At 42.3% G+C, this 19,111-nt stretch overlaps 1 protein-coding gene across 1 annotated transcript in view; it reads right to left on the bottom strand.

Annotated features, from left to right (window-relative positions):
• Positions 1-19,111, bottom strand: part of LOC140739092 (A-type potassium channel modulatory protein KCNIP1-like) — a 249,115-nt gene that overhangs the window by 141,346 nt on the left and 88,658 nt on the right. The window contains exon 4 of the mRNA XM_073067037.1: positions 421-491. Within this exon, the coding sequence (XP_072923138.1) occupies positions 421-491 (71 nt within the window). The remainder of the gene's footprint in view (positions 1-420; positions 492-19,111) is intronic.

The following is a 19,111-nucleotide window of genomic DNA, read 5'->3' as shown; positions in this document are numbered from 1 at the left end:
TCACGCTGTGACACCTATACAACTGCTCGTTAATAAAATACCTAATCAGCTAATCTTGTTGAAGCTGACAGAAAGGCGAAAGTAACACTGGAACTATGCCCTTGGCTATCTTGTTGTACATCTCAATCTTGCTCGAAACGTTGACCGTTCACACTTTTCAATAGATGATGCCTGACCTGCTGAGTTACTCCGACAATTTGTTTGTGTTTCCAGCATCTGCAGATTTTCCCTTGCTTGTATATCTCATCTGCACCTGTGGTCTAAAGCTCCTTTACCTCCCTGTCTGGCATACTCTGTCTCTGTCTAGATCATGGTTCATGAAAAACATTAAATTATCTTTTCAGTGATACTGATTGAAAAAGTTTGAGGGGTGCGTGTTCTAGAGACAGCCATAGATGGTATTCGTTCATTGGGTGATACCTCGAATTTGATGGATCCATTGTGTGCTCTGTCGAATGCATTGAACAGGTAGTGGGCATACATACTGGCATCTAGGAGAAGAAACAGACATGAATCAGTGGTTTGTAAACCAGTCAATGGTCCTAATACCTCCAGAAGGGGAACATCCCCTAAGTGTACCTGTGCCAATCCCCTCAAAATCTTCAACATTTCAATGAAATCCCCTCTCATTCCTCTGCATTCTAATGAGTATCAGCCCAACCTGCTCAAGCTTGTTCTTGTCACACCATCATCCAGGAATTGACCCAGTTAACCTGAACTAACTCCTGAATACACCCTGAGTCTGGAGAGCAGAGCTGTACACCGTGCTCAGGTGTGCGCTCACCAGTGCTCTGTAAATTTAGAACATTAGAAAGTTTTTGACAAGAACAGGCCATACCGCCCAACAAAGCTTGCTAAATTCCTATTCACATTGTGTGTTGAAATAACTATCTATAGGGTAGAAAGTCTCTAAGGTACTATTCTCAACTACAGAACTAGGTAGTTTGCTCCATGTGTCCACTGTTTAAAGAAATGCTTCCTGATGTTGGTCTGAAATCTCCCCTTAACCAGTCTCCATCTATGACCACTTGTTCTTGATGATGAATTAATGTTGATGTAGCAGCTGACATCCTCTTCATTTACACCCTTCACGCTTTTGAACACTTTCATCATGTTTCCTCTCATTCTACAACTACTTAGGCTAAAGAGATTTAATTCTTTCAATCTTTCTTCATAGCTCATACCCTGTAGACCCGGACTGAGTCTGAAGTCTCTCCAGTGCCTTTGCATCCCTCACAGAATATGGAGACCAAGATTGTATACAGTATTCAAGGTGTGGCCTCACAAGCACATTATACAGCTGAAGGAGAACATCTGTTGAACTTTATTGAGCGCATTATATAGCCCAACATTCTACTGGCCTTCCTAATTGTTTCTATGCATTGTCTAGCTGTTGATAATGATGTCTACCAAGACACCCAAATCCTTCTCATACAGTGCACTGTCTAACTCAAGACCCCCCATTGTATATTTATATCTAATATTTCTATTCCCTATAGGTAATACTTTACATTTACTTACATTAAATTTCATCTGCCATTTATCTGTCCACATCTGGATTTTGTTTAGATATAACTGTATGGATTCTGCTGCCTGTCCCCCTAATTTTGTGTCATCAGCAAATTTTACTAGTTTATTTGTTATGTGCTTATCCAAAATCATTGGTGTAAATTAAAACCAGCAGCAGCCCCAGAACCAATCTCTGCAGAATCCCACTTCTTACTTCTTCCATGTGTGAAAATGATCCTCCCACATGGATGAATTGTGTTCTGTTTCTGGGCCAACTCTTCACCCATTTGCTCACCTTACCCATTCTGAACGTTAAAAGATTAGATATGGCAAAGTTATTTCCCATGGTAGGGTAGTCTGGGACAAGAGGGCACGACTTCAGGATTGAAGGATGTCCATTTAGAACAGAGATACGGAGTAATTACTTTAGTCAGAGGGTGGTAAATCTGTGGAATTTGCTGCTGGAGGCCAAGTCATTGGATGTATTTAAGGCAGAGATAGATAGGTTTTTGATTAGCCAGGGTATCGAGGGGTATGGGGAGAGGGGAGAAGGCCGGGGAGTGGGGATGACTGGATGAGTTGGATCAGCCCATGCTTGAATGGCGGAGCAGACTCGATGGGCTGGATGGCCTACTGCTACTCCTATACCTTATGGTCTTACCCTGAATTCCTACCTCCTGTAATTTGATTATTAACCTCTCATGGGGTATCTTGTCAAAATCCTACTGAAAGTCCAAGTAAATGATATCAACCACTGTTATCATAAATTTTAGTTGCCTATTCATAGAACTTCAGCATATTAGTAAAACATGATTTCACTTTTCTGAACCTATGCTGGCTTTCAGCTAACATGCCTGTTCTTATCAGCTGTTTTTCCAGCTCATTCTTTATTATTGTTTCCATTATCTTGCCTGTGGTACATATTAAGCTTACAGGTTAGCAGGGTCAGTGCAGTTACCCTTCTTATACACTGGGACAATGTTAGCCCATTTCCAGTCCTTAGGGATTTCACCAGTCTTCAATGACTTTTGAAAAATATATGTTAGAGGTTTGTATATATAATCACAGAGCTCTTTATGTATCCTCGGATACATGTTGTCTGGCCCTGGAGACTTATTAACTTTTAGCTGAAGCAGCACCTCACTCTCTAAGATCTCTAAGTCACTTAAAACAACCTTATTTTTCTCTAAACTTACTGGCATATTGCAAACATCTTCACAGATGAATACTTCAGCAAAATATGAGCTACGATTATCTGCTATGCCCTTCTTTGCATAAGTTATCACCCCACTATTATTCCTAATACACTTAACTTCCTCCTTGATAAAAACACAAAATGCTGGCAGAACTCAGCGGGTCAGACAGCATCTATGGGAGGAGGTAGTGACGACGTTTCGGGCCGAAACCCTTCATCAGGAGGGTTTCTGATGAAGGGTTTCGGCCCGAAACGTTGTCACTACCTCCTCCCATAGATGCTGTCTGGCCTGCTGAGTTCTGCCAGCATTTTGTGTTTTTATTTATTTCCAGCATCTGCAGACTCACTCGTGTGCCTTTAACTTCCTCCTTGACTTTTCTTTTCCTACTAAAGTGAAAAAAAATCTCTTTGGGTCAATCTTAGTATTATCAGCAATATCCTTCTCAACCTGCCTTTTGGCAATCTGAATTTTCATCTTGACCATAGCCCTCATATTTTCATATGCCCTACGGTTAACACTATTACTATTTTTCTGTATTCCTTATATAGCTGCCTTTTCTTCAATAATTTTTATGTATATCTTCATTCATCCATGTAGTTGATCTATTGTTTTTATTGCCTCTCCCAACCTTGGCTTTGAACTTTTTCTGCACTGTGTGTATTACCTCTTTAAACTGACCACATTGTTCCTCAACTGACTGAATGTCAAGTAGTTCCTTCCAGTTTACCTTCTGAAGTCTGTACTACATCTGCACAAATTTTGTCTCTCTGAAATTCAGTTTAATGGCTTTGGTTTTTACTGATATACTCTCCCAAAAAAACTTTGACACTGACAATGTTATGGTCACTTTTCCTAAGGCTCAACATCTTCTGTACTCAAAATTCTATCCAGATTGTTACAGAATATCAAATCTAGACAGGCCTCTCCTCTTGTTGGTGTATTAATATATTGGGTCAAAAAATAGTCATGCAATAACTTCCCAGTAATCCATTAGTCACTAGGTTCTCCCACTCAGTATTTGAGAAATTAAAGTCACCTATAACTGTAACATCAGCCTCAGAACTTGCTTTTTTAATATTCTGATAGAGTTGTTTATTAAAATCACTATCAGCATTAGGGGTTCTATAACATCCACCCAAAGATATTCCTTTATCCTTATAGCTTTCAGTTCTCACCTAGATACTTCACTAATTCCAGATTCATCTCCTATCATAAAGAGACTCATGTTTACATTCTCTCTTACGTATACAGCTACTCCTTCACTTTTACAATCTTGCCTATCTTTCCTAAGTATATAATTTAATACTATATTCATCACCATCCTTTGAGGTCAGTCAGGTTTCAGTTATTGCTGTTATATCATACTTATACACACTTGCATATAATCCCAGCTCAATTACTTTAATCTTAATACTTCTTGCATTTATACAGGCTATCCTTACCCTTTTACAGATGTTTTTCATCTGACTCCAACCTATTTTTTTTATATAGTTTTGAAGCCTATAATTGGCTTCAATGTGTTATTCTCAAATAAGATGCATCAGAGATCTATATACCAGTTAATTCTGGCCAACGTTCCTGCATAATGTCATGTTGGAGTCAGTAAAGAATAAGTGGCCTGTACCAGTGTATCCTGCTGTCTTCACTACTGGACCCATCGACATGATGTGATCATATCCACAGCAGGGACAACACTCCAGAGCTCCATATTTGGGAAGGAACTGACATCCACGGTCAGGAGCCTCAATCTACGGGCTGAGACCTCACCCATATGGACAGAAACTGACCGTTATTCAGGACCCCATGCATCCACAGTAGCAATCGAACCAATAAAGCTCTGTAACAGCAGCATGGACAAACTAACTGTCCATCTTCTACCAGTCTCTACCACCACAGACCAATCACAGGTCAGTTTCTAACACCATTGACCAATCGCTGATCAGTCTCTACCACCACAGACCAATCACAGGTCAGTTTCTAACACCACTGACCAATCGCTGATCAGTCTCTACTACCACAGACCAATCACAGGTCAGTTTCTAACACCATTGACCAATCGCTGATCAGTCTCTACCACCACAGACCAATCACAGGTCAGTTTCTAACACCACTGACCAATTGCTGATCAGTCTCTACCACCACAGACCAATCACAGGTCAGTTTCTAACACCATTGACCAATCGCTGATCAGTCTCTACCACCACAGACCAATCACAGGTCAGTTTCTAACACCACTGACCAATCGCTGATCCGTCTCTACCACCACAGACCAATCACAGGTCAGTTTCTAACACCACTGACCAATCGCTGATCAGTCTCTACCACCACAGATAATTCAAAAGGTTATTCTCTACCACAACAGATCACAAAAACCTTTGCAACCACAGAACAATCAACCACCACAGGTAACTCTCTACCACAACGGACCAATCACAGAACATGAGGACAAGTCACAGGTCAGACTGCCCCTTGAGACAGAGGCAAACCAATCACAGGACACACTCTGCCATCAGAGATCAATCACAGGTCAGTATCCACAACAACAAATCAGTCTCTAGCACTGTGGACCAAGCTCAGGACAGCCTCTGCAGAAGGGTCCAATCTCAGATCTGTCTCTCCTATCACAGACAAACCACAGGGAAGCTTCTACTATCAGAAACTAATCATTTGTCAGCTTTTACTACCACATACTATTCAGAATCAATCTCATCTGCCACTGAGCAATAACAGGTCAGTCTCTGGCACTGAAGACAAATCACATACGTGCCAGTACCTGTCAGATGAGAACAAAAAGAGGAGAGTCTATGTTATCTCATACAAATCATTGACCATAAAATGCAGGAACAGATTTAAAGAATTTGGCCAATCGAGTCTGCTCCGTCATTCAATCATAGTTTCCTGTAAGATGGCAGCATGTTTGATCACAATGTTTGGCTTCAATGAGTTCAACAAAGATGTTATTGTCTTTTTTTTAAATCTATTTTTACAATCACAAGACCCAGCTGCATATTAAGAACTTGTGTTTTTCCCATCAGCGAGTTGCTGATTGGTGGAGAGACTGAAGGAGCTGGATTGGTGCAGATCTCGTTGAGTGAGTGGTCATCTTGGTCACTTTTCTTGTGATCGCAAGACCCTGTTGGACATTGTTAACGTGGAATGCTGTAAATGCGATTCACTGATTTATTAGCTGTGTGGCCTCCGTCATATCAGCCTGTTTACAGCCACCCAAGAGCGAGACGTCTCCACTAGAGGCACAGTGGCGCTGCATCCCAGCTGGAGTCAACGCTGCCTGGCAGAAGACAAGCTGTATTGCGTTTGACTGCAGACTGCTGCAATATTCATGGACTCTGGGTCTGGGACTACATTACTTTTGTGTGACTCTATTTTACTGATATCATACGTGTGCTTGCTATCTGATATGTGTTATGTGCATCTTATGCCGTGTGTGACTGCTAGTACTCTGATTTGAACCTTGGCCCCAGAGTAACGCTGCTTCATTTGGGTGCATGAATGTCAATTAAACTTGAATGTGAACTGATTTATTATCCCCTTCAACCCCATTCTCCTGCCTTCCTCCCATCACCTTTGATGCCCTTACAAATTGGACAAACTGAATGGGAGCAAGAGAAGAAGCAGCAATTTCACTTAGGTCAGCGATTCCTGGCAGTTTTCAGAGTTGGCCTGCGCCCAGTCAGTGAACAGGATTCATTAGAAAGAGCGAATAAAAATATGGTGGGGCAAGCGGAGCGGCCATTTTGGGAATGGGCCACTGTTGGATGGCTTTAGCTAATCAGGCTTTGGCAAGTTTCCTCTTCTTTATTTCTCATCTGTTAGGGCATAGCTGTGCAGTGAGAATGACTCAAGTGACCATGTTTAATTCTTTGTGTGAGATGTGGGAATTCTCAGAGACCTCGAGCCTCCTGGATAACCACCAGCTGCACTGAGCTACAGTTCCTTGGAGAACATGCTAAGGAGCTGGAACTACAGCCTGACGACCTTCGGCTTATATGGGAGACTAAGGAAGTGAAAGATAGGATCTACAGGGAGGTAGTCACCCCTAGGTTGCAGGAGCAGGGTGACTCTCAGGAGAAGGAAAGGAAAAGCACACCCAGTGCAGAATCCCCCCCCCCCCCCCAATAATAAGTATACCTCTTGGGATAATGTTGAGGGGAATGACTGACCAGAGGAACCACAGTGACCGGGAGCCTGGCACTGACTCTGGTGCTGTAGCTCTGGAGAGAAGAGAGGTGAAGAGGACTGTAGTATTCCATAGTTAGCGGAATAAAGATGAGATTCTGTGGATGTGATAGAGACACTCCCAGGTGCAAGGGTCAGGGATGTCTCAGATTGGGTCCACAGCATGCTAAAGGGTGAGCAGCCAGAAGTCTTGGTACATATTTGCACCGATGACATAGGTAGGAAATGTGAGGAGGTCCTGAAGAGAGATCTTAGGGAACTAGGTAGAAAGCTGAAAAGCAGGACCTCCAGAGTACTAATCTTTAGACAGTTGCCTGTGACACACCAGTGAGGGTAAGGATAGGATGATTTGGCAAATGAATGCATAGCTTGGAACTGGTGTAGGAGCAGGGGTTCAGATTTATGGATCACTGGGATCTCTTCTGGGCAAGGTACAACCTGTACAAAAGTGGTGGGTTACACCTGAAACCAAGGGGGAACCAATATCCTTGTGGGCATATTTGCTAGAGCTGTTGGGGAATATTTAAACTGATTTGGCAGAGGGTGGGAACCAGAGTAAAAAGACTGAGAATGGGGTTTACAAACAGGGGCAGTGCATAGTGAGACTGCTAGCAAGGAGAGGCTGGTGAGAGGGCAATGTAAAGGGGGGAAAAATTTAAAAGGGTGATAAATACAGGGCTGAAGGTGTTATATTTGAATCCATGCAGTATACGGAATCAAGTAGGTGAACTTGTAGCACAGTTACAGATTGGCATGTATGATGCATCACTGAATCATGACTGAAAGAAGATTATAGATGGGAGTTTAAGATCCAAGGATACACTTTGTACTGAAAGGACAGGCAGCTAGGCAGACAGAGGGTTTGGGGTGGCTCTGTTAGTAAAATATGAAATCAAATCATTAGAAAGAGGTGACATAGGATAAGAAGATGTAAAATTGTAGATAGAGGTAAGAAACTACAAGCGTAAAAACACACACACACACAAAATGCTAGAGGAACTCAACAAGTCAGGTAGCATCTATGGAAATGAATAAACAGTCGATGTTTTAGGCCAAGACCCTTCTTCAGGATTAAGAACCAAGGATGAAGACACCAGAATAAAGGTGGAAGGAGGTTCAGGAGGATAGCTAGAAGCTAAGTGAAGCCAGGTGTGTAGGAAAGGTAAAGGGTTGGGACTAAGGAATCTGATAGGAGAGTGGACCACAGGAGAAAGGGAAGGGGGTGGGGGGGAGCTGGGAGGAGGTGATAGGCAGGTGAGAATAGTAAAGGCCAGAGAGGAATAGAAGAGAGGAGGGAGAGGAAAAATTTGTTTATGTGAAGGAGAAATCAATATTCATGCCATCAGTATGAAGGCCACCCAGATGGAATATAAGGTGTTGCTCCTCCACCCTGAGGCTGGGCTCATCTTGGCACAAGAGGAGGCCAGGGACCGACTTGTTGAAATGGGAATGCAAATTAAAATCTTCGGCCACCAGGAATTCCATTTTTGGTAGTTGGAGCAAAGGTGCTCAATGAAGCCGTCCCCCAATTAATGATGGTCCCACCAACAGGAGCACCAGACACAATAGACAACCCCAGCAGAGTCAAGGGTGGAAGGATGGCTTAGGGCCCTGAATGGAGGTTAGGGAGGAGATGAATGGGCCGCTTTCTGGGATTAGTGGGGAGGAATGAATGGACTAGGGAATCAAGGAAGGAGCAATCCCTGCTGAAAGTGGAAGGGAGAGGTAAAGATGTGTTCAGTGGTAAGACCCCTTTGGCCATGGCAGGAGTTGCAGGGGATGATGCGTTGGATGTAGAGGCTCATGGGGTGGTAGGTAAGGACAAGAGGAACTCTTTCACTGTTAAGATGGGGTGAGGATGTATGGGAAATGGAGGAAATGCCCATGAGAGCAGCTTCTGTAGTGGAGGGATGGAAACCCTGTTCTTTGAAGGAGGACATCACTGATGTACTGGAAAGGAAAGCTACATCCTGGGAACAGATGTGTCAGAGGTGAAAGAACTGAGAAAAGCGAATACCATTTTTACAGGAGATAGGGTAGGAAGAGGTAGGGAAAGGATGGTATGGAAACCATGGTGAATAAAGGATGTAGAAAGCCTAGTTAAAAAGAAAAGGAAAGCTTACGAAAAATTCAAGAAACTAGGTACTGAAAGAGCTCTAGAAAGTTACTGGGTTACCAGGAAGGAGCTTAAGAATGAAATTAGAAGAGCTAGAAGGGGCCATGAGAAGGCCTTGGCGAGCAGGATTAAGGAAAAACTCAAGGCATTCTGCAAGTATGTGACGAGTAAGAGGATGAGCCACGTGAAGAATAGGACCAAACAAGTGCAAAAGTGGAAATGTATGTGTGGAGTCAGAAGGGTTAGCAGAGGTACTTAATGAATACTTTGCTTCAGTATTCACCAGAGAAAAGGACCTTGGCAATTGTGGGAATGACTTACAGTGGACTGAAACACCTGAACATGATGACATGAAGAAAGCATCTGCTGGAGCTTTTGGAAAGCATTAGGTTAGATAAGTCACTGGGACTTGATGAGATATATTCCAGGCTACTGTGCGAAGTGAGACAGGAGATGGCAGAGCCTCTGGCAATGATCTTTGCATCATCAATAGGGACGGGGGAAGTATCAGAAGATTGGAGAGTTGCAAATGTTGTTCTCTTGTTCAAGAAAGGGAGTAGGGATAACCCAGGAAATTATAGACCAGTGAGTCTGACTTCAGTGGTGGGCAAGTTGTTGGAGAAAATCCTGAGAGGCAGGATTCATGAAGAGTTGGAAAGACATAATCTGATTAGGGAGAGTCAGCTTGGCCTTGCCAAGGGCAGGTCATGCCTTACGAGCTTGATTGAGTTATTTGAGGATGTAACAAAACACTTTGATTAAGGCTGATTCTCCTTTGTCTATCCTGCTTGTTACCTCATCAAAGAATTTCAACAGATTTGTCAGGCAATATTTTCCCTTGAGGAAATCATGTTGATTACAGTCTATTTTATAATATGCCTCCAAGTACCCTGAGATCTCATCCTTAATAATCGAGCCCAACATCTTCCCAACCACTGAGTTCAGACTAACTAACCTATAGTTTCCTTTCTTCTGCCCCCTCTCCCTTCTTGAAGAGCAGAGTGACATTTGCAATTTTCCAGTCTTCTGGAACTATTCCAGAATCTAATGATTCTTGAAAGATCATTACTAATGCTGCCATGATCTCTTCAGCCACCTCTTTCAGAACTCTGGGTGTACACCATCTGGTCCAGGTGACTTATCTACCTTCAGACCTTTCAATTTCCCAAGGATCTTCTCTCTAGTAACTTCACACACTTCATGCCCCCTGACACCTGGAACTTCCACCATACTGCTTGTGTCCTCCACAGTGAAGACCGATGCAAAATACTTATTTAGTTCATCCGCTATTTCATTGTCTTCTTTTACTACCTCTCCAGTAGCATTTTCCAGCGGCCCAATATCAACTCTCGCCTCTCTTTTGCACTTTAGATATATATATGAAGAAACTTTTGGTATCTTCTTTAATATTATTGACTACCTTACTTTTGAATTCCATCTTTACATTCTTAATGACTTTTTTAGCTGCCTTCTGTTGGTTTTTTAAAAGCTTCTCAATCCTCTAACTTCCCACTAATTTTTACACGATTATATGGTCACCCTTTGGCCTTTATGTTGGCTTTGTCATCTCTCGTTAGCTACGGTTGTGTCATCTTGCCTTTAGAATACTTCATCCTTTTTGGGATATATATATCCTGCACCTTCTGAATTGTTTACAGAAATTCCAGCCATTGCTGCTCTGCTGTCATCCTTGCCAGTGTTCTTCTCCAGTAAGTTCTGGCCAACTCCTCTCTCATGCCTCTGGTATTCCCTTTACTCCACCCTAATACTGATACATTTGACTGATACATAATATTGATACATAATAACTGAAATCACGTTAACTGGCCTATAATATCCTGTCTTATGCTTCCCTCTTTTCTTAAAGAATGGATTGACATTTGCAATTTTCCAGTCCTCCAGAACTATTCCAGAAGCTACTGATTCTTGAAAGATCACTACTAATGCCTCCACAATCTCTTAAGCTAGCTCTTTCAAAACCCTATGATAGTGGTCCATTTTGAGTTATGTGACTTATCTATCTTCAAACTTTTCAGTTTCCCAAGCACCTGCTTAATAATAGCGACTACATTTCTGCCTCCTGCATGCTTGAATTTCTGTCATACTGCTGGTGCCTTCCACAGCAAAGCCTGATACAAAATACTTAGTGAATGCAATTTATTTGTCCCCCATTACTACATCTCCAGAGTCACTTCCAGTGGTCCGAGATCCACATTAGTCTCTTTTGCTATTTAAATACTTGAAAAAGCTTTTGGTATCCACTTTTATATTATCGGCTAACTTAGCTCCATACTCATCTTAGAGTCATAGAAAACTACAGCTCAGAGACAAGTCCTTCAGCCATTAGTCAATGCTATATCATTTAAACTGCCTAGTCCCATTGACATGCACTCAGACCATAGCCTTCCCTAGCCCTCTCATCTAGTACCTATCCAAAATTCTCTTAAACATTGATATTTAAATCACAACTACCATTTGTACAAGCAGCTCATTCCACTCTCACCACCCTCTGATTGAAGACATTGCCCCTCATGTTCCCCTTAAACATTTCACTTTTCACCCTCAACCCATGACCTCACCAAATAATCAGTGGAAAAAGCATGCCTGCATTTATCCTATCCATACCCCTGCTAATTTTTTATACCACTATCAAACCTCCCCTCAATCTTCTACATTCTAGAAAATAAAGTTCTAACCTATAGAATATTTCCTTATAACTCAGGTCCTCTAATCCCTGCAACATCCTTATAAAGTTTTTGTTTACTCTTTCAATCTAATTTACATCTTTCCTGTTAGGCAGGTGACTAAAACTGCACAATACCCCATATTAGGCCTCCCCAATACAACTTATACAACTCCAACAGAACATCCTACTTCATGAACTCAGTAACTTTGATGTATGAAAATCAATGTGCCAAAAGCTTTATTTCTATCTGCGGCGCCAATTTCAGTGAATTATGGGCCTGTATTCCCAGATCCACTTGCTTTACTGCGCTCCTCACTGTGTAAGATTTACCCTGGTTGGTCCTCCCAAAAAGCAACACCTCACACTTGTCTGCACTAAATGCCATCTGCCATTTTTGAACCTATTTTTCCAGCTGGTCTGGATCCCATTGCAAGGTTTTATAGTCTTCCTTACTGTAAACTACACCTCCAGTCTTGGGGCCATCCGCAAATTTGCTGATCCAGTTAACCACATTATCACCATGATTGTTGATATAGATGACAAACAACAGACCCAGCACTGATCTATTCGCCACTCCACTAGTCACAAGCCTCCAGTCAGAGAGGCAACCCTCTATTACCATCTTTGGCTTCTCCCACAAAGCCAATTTATAATCCAATTTACTAGCTCATTTTCAATGCCAATTGACTAAACTTTCTTGACTAACCTACCATGGAGACCTTGTCAAAGGCCTTATAGACAGCATCCACTGCTTGCTATCATCAACTTTCCTAGTAACATCCTTTAAAAACTCTATAAGACTGGTTAGACACGACCTACCACACACACAGTCATGCTGATGATCCCTAATCAATACTTGGCTATCCAAATACTTACATATCCGGTCCCTTAGAATACCTTCCAATAACTTTCCCACTACTAATTTCAGACTCACTGACCTATGATCTCTTGATTTATTCTTAGAGCCTTTCCTAAACAGCAGGACAACATTGGCAATCCTCCAATCTTCCAGTACCTCACCTATCTCTAAGGATGATTTAAATATCTCAGACAGGGCCCTTGCAATTTCTGTACTTGCCTCCCACAGGGTCCGAGGGAATACCTTTTCAGGCCCTGGGGATTTATCCACCCTAATTTGCCTCAAGACAGCAAACACCTCCTCCTCTGTGATCTGCATGTAGTCCATAACCTTTTGTCTGCTTTGCCTCACTTCTATAACCTCTGTGTCTGTCTCCTGAGTACAGTGCCCTTAAAAAGTATTCACATCCTCCCCTCCTGCAAGTTTTCATGTTGTTTTACAATAGTGAATCATAATGGATTTAATTTGGCTTTTTTGACACTGATCAACTGAAAAAAAATCTTTCATGTCAAAGTGAAAACAGATCTCTACAAAGTGATCCAAATTAATTACAAATATAAAACTCAAAATAATTGATTGAATAAGTATTCAACACTCTCTCTCCCCCGCCCTTTACTATGACACACCAAATCATCACTGGAGTAGTCACACACACAAAATGCTGGTGGAACACAGCAGGCCAAGTAGCAGCACTGTTGATGTTTTGGGCCCAGACCCTTCGTCAAGACTTGAGTAGTCAATTGGTTTTAAAAGTCACATAATTATTCAATTGGAGATCACCTGTGTGCAGTCAAAGTGTTTCAATTGATTGTAGTAAAAATATGCCTGTATCTGGAAGGTCCAAATGTTGGTGAGTCAGTATCCTGGGAGGAACTACACCATGGAGACAAAAGAACACTCCAAGCAACTCCATGAAAAGGTTATTGAAAAGCAAAAATCAGAAGATGGATACAAGAAAATTTCCAAGTCACTGAATATCCCTTGGAGTACAATTAAGTCAATCAACAAGAAATGTAAAGAATATGGCACAGCTGAAAATCTGCCTAGAGCAGGACATCCTCAAAAACTGAGTGATCGTGCAAGAAGGGGACTAGTGATGGAGGCCACCATGAGACCTATGACAACTCTGGAGGAGTTACAAGCTTCAATGACTGAGATGGAAGAGACTGCATGCAACTGTTGCCCGGGTGCTTCACCAGTCACAGCTTTATGGGAGAGTGGCAAAGAGAAAGCCACTGTTGAAAAAACTCATGAAATCTCAGCTTGAGTTTTCTAGAAGGCATGTGGGAGGCTCTGAAGTCAGCTGGAAGAAGGTTTTATGGTCTGATGAAACCAAAATTGAGCTTTTCTGGCCATCAGACTAAACACTATGTTTGGAGTAAGCTAAACACAGCACATCATCAAAAACACACCATCCCTACCGTGAAGCATGGTGGTGGCTGCATCATGCTGTGGGGGTGCTTCACTGCAGTCGGCCCTGGAAGGCTTGTGAAGGGAGAGGGTAAAATGAATGCAGCAAAATACAGGGAAATCCTGGAGGAAAACCTAATGCAGTCTGCATGAGATCTGCGACTTGGGAGAAGATTTGTTTTCCAGCAAGACAAAGACACCAAGTATAAAGCCAAAGCTACTCAAAAATAGCTTGAAAACAACGAAGTTAATGTCCTGGAGTGGCCAAGTCAGAGTCCAGACTTCAGTCCAATTGAGAATATGTGGTTGGACTTGAAAAGGGCTGTTGACTCACGATCCCTCTGCAATCTGACAGAGCTTGAGCAATTTGGAAAGAAGAATGGGAGAAAAATTGCAGTGTCCAGATGTGCAAAGCTACAGAGGTCTATCCACACAGTCTCAAGGCTGTCTTTGCTGCCAAAGGTGCATCTACTAAATACTATGTATTGACTTGAACAGGGTGAATTAATTACTTTGTGTTTTATATCTGTACTTAATTTAGATCACTTTGTTGAGATTTGTTTTCACCTTGCCATGAAAGAGTCTTTTTTTCTGTTCACCAGTGTCAAAAAAACCAAATTAAATCCACTGTGATTCAATGTTGTAAAACAATAAAACATGCAAACTTCCAAGTGGGGTGAATACTTTTTATAGCACTTTAAACATAGATGCAAAAAATTGGTTAAGATTTCCCCATCTCTTTTGGTGCCACACAAAGATTACCTTTCCGACCTTACAGAGGATCAGCGTTGTCCCTTGCAATCCTTTTGCTCTTAATATATTGGTAGAGCCCCTTAAGATTCTCATTCACATTGTCTGCAGGGTAACCTCGTGTCTTCTTTTAGCTCTCCTGATTTATTTCTTAAGTATTCCTTTGCATTTCTTATACTTGTCAGATACCTCATTTGTTCCTACCTGCCTCTCCTAGTTTTGCACCTCCTTTTCCTTCTTAACGAGGCCTTCAGTATCTATTGAAAAGCAAGGGTTTTGAAAAGGTTCCTTACCTTTTATTCCGACAGATACATACAAGCTTTGTACTCAAAAAATTTCACTTTAGAAGGTCTCCCACTTACCAAGTACACATTTGCCAGAAAGCAACCTGTCCCAATCCACACTTGCCAGATCCTTTCTGATACTATCAAAGTTGGCCTTTCTCCAATTTAGAATCTCAACCCGAGGAACAGACCTATCCCTTTCCATAATTACCTTGAATCTAATGGCATTATGATCACTGGATGCAAAGTGTTCCCCTGCACAAACTTCTGTCACCTGCCCTGTCTCATTCCCTAGGAGGAGATCAAGTATCACACTCTCCCTCCAATTGACACTTCTATATAATGATTATGGAAACCTTCCTGAACACATTTGACAAAATCTATCCCATCTAGTCCTTTTACAGTATGGGAGTCCCAGTCAATATGTGGAATGTTAAAATCGCTTACTGTCACAGCCTTATGTTCCTTGTAACAGTCTGCAACCTCTTCACAAATATGTTCCTGCAGACTATAATATAGCCCCAATTAATGTGGTCATAACTTTAGTATCCTACATTCCCACCCATAAAGTCTCACTGACTGAATTCTCCACTATGCCCTGGTTCAGCACTGCTCTGACATTATTCCTGACTAGTAATGCCCGCCCCACTTTAATCCCTCCCGCTCTACCACGTCTAAATCAACAGAACCCCATAATATTTGGCAAGTCCTGCCCCTCCTGTAACCAAGTCTCACTAATGGCTACAATATCATAATCCCATGCTCTGAGCCCATCTGCTTTTCTGACAATACTTCTTGCATTGGAATATATGTAACTCAGAACATTAGTCCCACTGTGCTCAACATCTGAGGTCTTAATAACATCTGTCTCTACAACCACTCCACTATCTGTTCTGGCACTCTGGTTCCCATTTGTCTGAAACTCTAGTTTAAACCCCCTTCAGTTTAGGTGCTACACACCTTCCCTGGAAGAGAGCCCAATGATTGAAAGTTATGATGCCTTCCCTCCTATACCAACTTCTTAGCCACATGTTAAACTGTATGATCTTCCCATTGTTGGCCTCACTATATGTGGCACAGGTGGCAATTTGGAGATCACAAACTTGGAAGTTCTGTACTTTAATTTAGCACCTAACTCCCTGAACTCATAGTGTAGAACCTTCCCCTCTTCCTTCCTATGTCATTGGTACCTATATAAGACCATAAGCCATAGGAACAGAATTAGGCCATTTGGTCCATTCACTCTGCTCCACCATTTCATCATAGTTGATTCATTTTCCCTCCCGGCCCAATCCTGCCTTCTCCCCATATCTTTTCATGCCCTGACTAACCAGGAATCTATCACCCTCTGTCTTCAATATAGCCAATGACTTAGATGCCACAGCCACCTGTGTCAATGAATTCCCACCATCTGGCTAAAGAAACTCCTCCTAAAAGGATGCCCTTCTATTCTGAGGCTGTGTGCTCTGGTTTAGGCTCTCCCGCCATGGGAAACATCCTCTCTATATCCTTTCAACATTTCATAAGTTTCAATGAGGTCACCCCCTCATTCTTCTGAATTCCAGTTAGTAAAGACCCAGAGCCATCAAATGCTCTTCATATGACAAGTCTTTCAATCCCAGAATCATATTCATGAACCCTTCCCAATGTCAGCGAATCCTTTCTTAGATAAGGGGCCCCAACACTGCTCACAATACTCCAGAGAGGCTTCACCACTTCTTTAAAAAAACTCAACATTACATCTTTGTGTAATGCCCTGGTTCATATTTTTTACTGTCATGCTGTATGTATTTCAGTTTGTGCTGGTCTGTGCCAGCTACTTGTTTTCAGCTTATGTTTGGGTTACTGTTGAAGATAAGAGAGAGGAGAGGTGTGTGCCATCCAGTTAGGATGGTTGGATTAAGGGGAGGTTTCTCTGCAGAGGGACTCAAAGGTTGGGCTTGGGGCTTTTGTTCGAGAGAAGATGAAGAGAGAAGCCGCTGGGGAGAACCAGTCATAGCGTACAATCCGGTGGGAGACCCGTCTGTTCGAGATGGATTGTGAGTGACGTTCGGAAGGTGGTGTGTGCTTTCACGTTGACTGAGGGCCCAGCGCGTGAGTGACAGAGAAGTTTAAGACAAGCTCAAACTTGTGCACATTTAACTGTTTAATTAGATTGGGCCCTTTTCTTTTTGTTTTTCTTTACTAACCCTTTAGTTAAAATTCTTAAACATAATTCATTTAATCGTATGCAGTGGACTGTCTGTTACCTCATGGCATTAATTTGTAACAGGGTAGCAAGGGACACAGCATCCACATAAACTGGGGCTTGGGGTGAGATCGAGAGTGCATCAATTTCATGAGTTTGGTGGGGCCAGAGGTTGTCTTTCCTGGACTTGCAAGGAAACTAGGGTGTTTCATTTGCTTTTATGTTCTAGTCCTCTCAAAATGAATGCTAACATTGCATTTGCCTTCCTCACCACCAACTCAACCTGCAACATAACCTTTAAAGAATCCTGCACGAAGACTGCCAAGTCCCCTTGCATCTCAGATCTAAATGCTTCCTACAAAGTGCAAGACCATATACTTGCCGACACTCTATTGCATCTACCACTTCTTTGACTATTCTCCTAATCTGTCTAAGTCCTTCTGTAGCCTCTCCACTTCCTCAAAACTATCTGACCCTCCACCTATCTTCGTACAATCAGCAAATTTGACCATAAAGCCATCAATTACATCATCCAAGTCATTGGCATATAATATAAAAAGAAGCTGTCCCAACACACTCCACAGTGGAACACCACTCGTCAACAGCAGTCAACTAGAAAAATCACCCTTTATTCCCACTATCTGCCTCCTGCCAATCAGCCAATGCTCTGTCCATGCTTGTATCTTTCCTGTAATACCATGGGCTCTTAACTTGTTAAGCAGCCACACGTGCAGCACCTTGTCAAATGCCTTCTGAAAATCCCAGTACACTACATCCACTGATTCTTCTGCACAGAGACATCTACATGGTGACTAGTGGTGTTCCACAGGGATCTGTGTTCTTTTCACATTATACGTCCATGATTTGGATGATGGAATTGCTGGCTTTGTGACCAAGTTTGTGTATGATACAAAGAAAGGTAGAGGGGCAGGTAGTGATGAGGAAGCTGGGGGTCTGCAGAAGGACTTAGACAGGCTAGGGGAATGAGCAAAGATGTGACAGATGGAACATATTGTCAGAAAATACACATTGGTAGAAGAAATAAAGGCATAGATTATTTTCTAAATGGGAATAAAATTCAAGAATTAGAGGTGTAAATGGTCTTGAGAGTCCTTGTGCAGGATTCCCTAAAGGTTAACTTGTTGATTGAGTCTGTGGTAAGAAAGGCAAATACAATATTAGCGTTCATTTTGAGAGAACTACACTATAAGAGCAAGGATGTAATGCTGAAGCTTTATAGGCATTGCTCAGACCGCATAGAGTATTGTGAATAGTTTTTGGCACCTTATCTAAGAAAAAGCATGCTGGCCTTGGAGAAGACAATAGACAATAGACAGTAGGTGCAGGAGTAGGCCATTCGGCCCTTCTAGCCAGCATCGCTATTCACTGTGATCATGGCTGACCATACACAATCAGTACCCCGTTCCTGCCCTCTCCCCATATCCCTTGACCCCACTATCTATAAGAGCTCTATCTAACTCTCTCTTGAAAGCATCCAGACACTTGGCCTCCACTGCCTTCTGGGGCAGAGCATTCCACATATCCACCACTCTCTGGGTGAAAAAGTTTTTCTGCATCTCTGTTCTAAATGGCCTACCCCTTATTCTTAAACTGTGGCCTCTAGTTCTGGACTCACCCATCAGTGGGAACATGCTTCCTGCCTCCAGTGTGTCCAATCCCTTAATAATCTTATATGATTCAATCAGATCCCCTCTCATCCTTCTAAATTCCAGTGTATACAAGCCCAGTCGCTCCAATCTTTCAACATATGACAGTCCCGCCATTCCGAGAATTAACCTTGTGAACCTACGCTGCACTCCCTCAATAGCAAGAATGTCCTTCCTCAAATTTGGAGACCAAAACTGCACACAATACTCCAGGTGGGGTCTCACCACAGCCCTGTACAGCTACAGAAG

This window comes from Hemitrygon akajei, chromosome 15, assembly GCF_048418815.1.
Source record: "Hemitrygon akajei chromosome 15, sHemAka1.3, whole genome shotgun sequence".
NCBI lineage: Eukaryota > Metazoa > Chordata > Chondrichthyes > Myliobatiformes > Dasyatidae > Hemitrygon > Hemitrygon akajei.
Note: the sequence above shows the minus strand (reverse complement) of the source record. Positions and strands in the feature narration are given on the sequence as shown.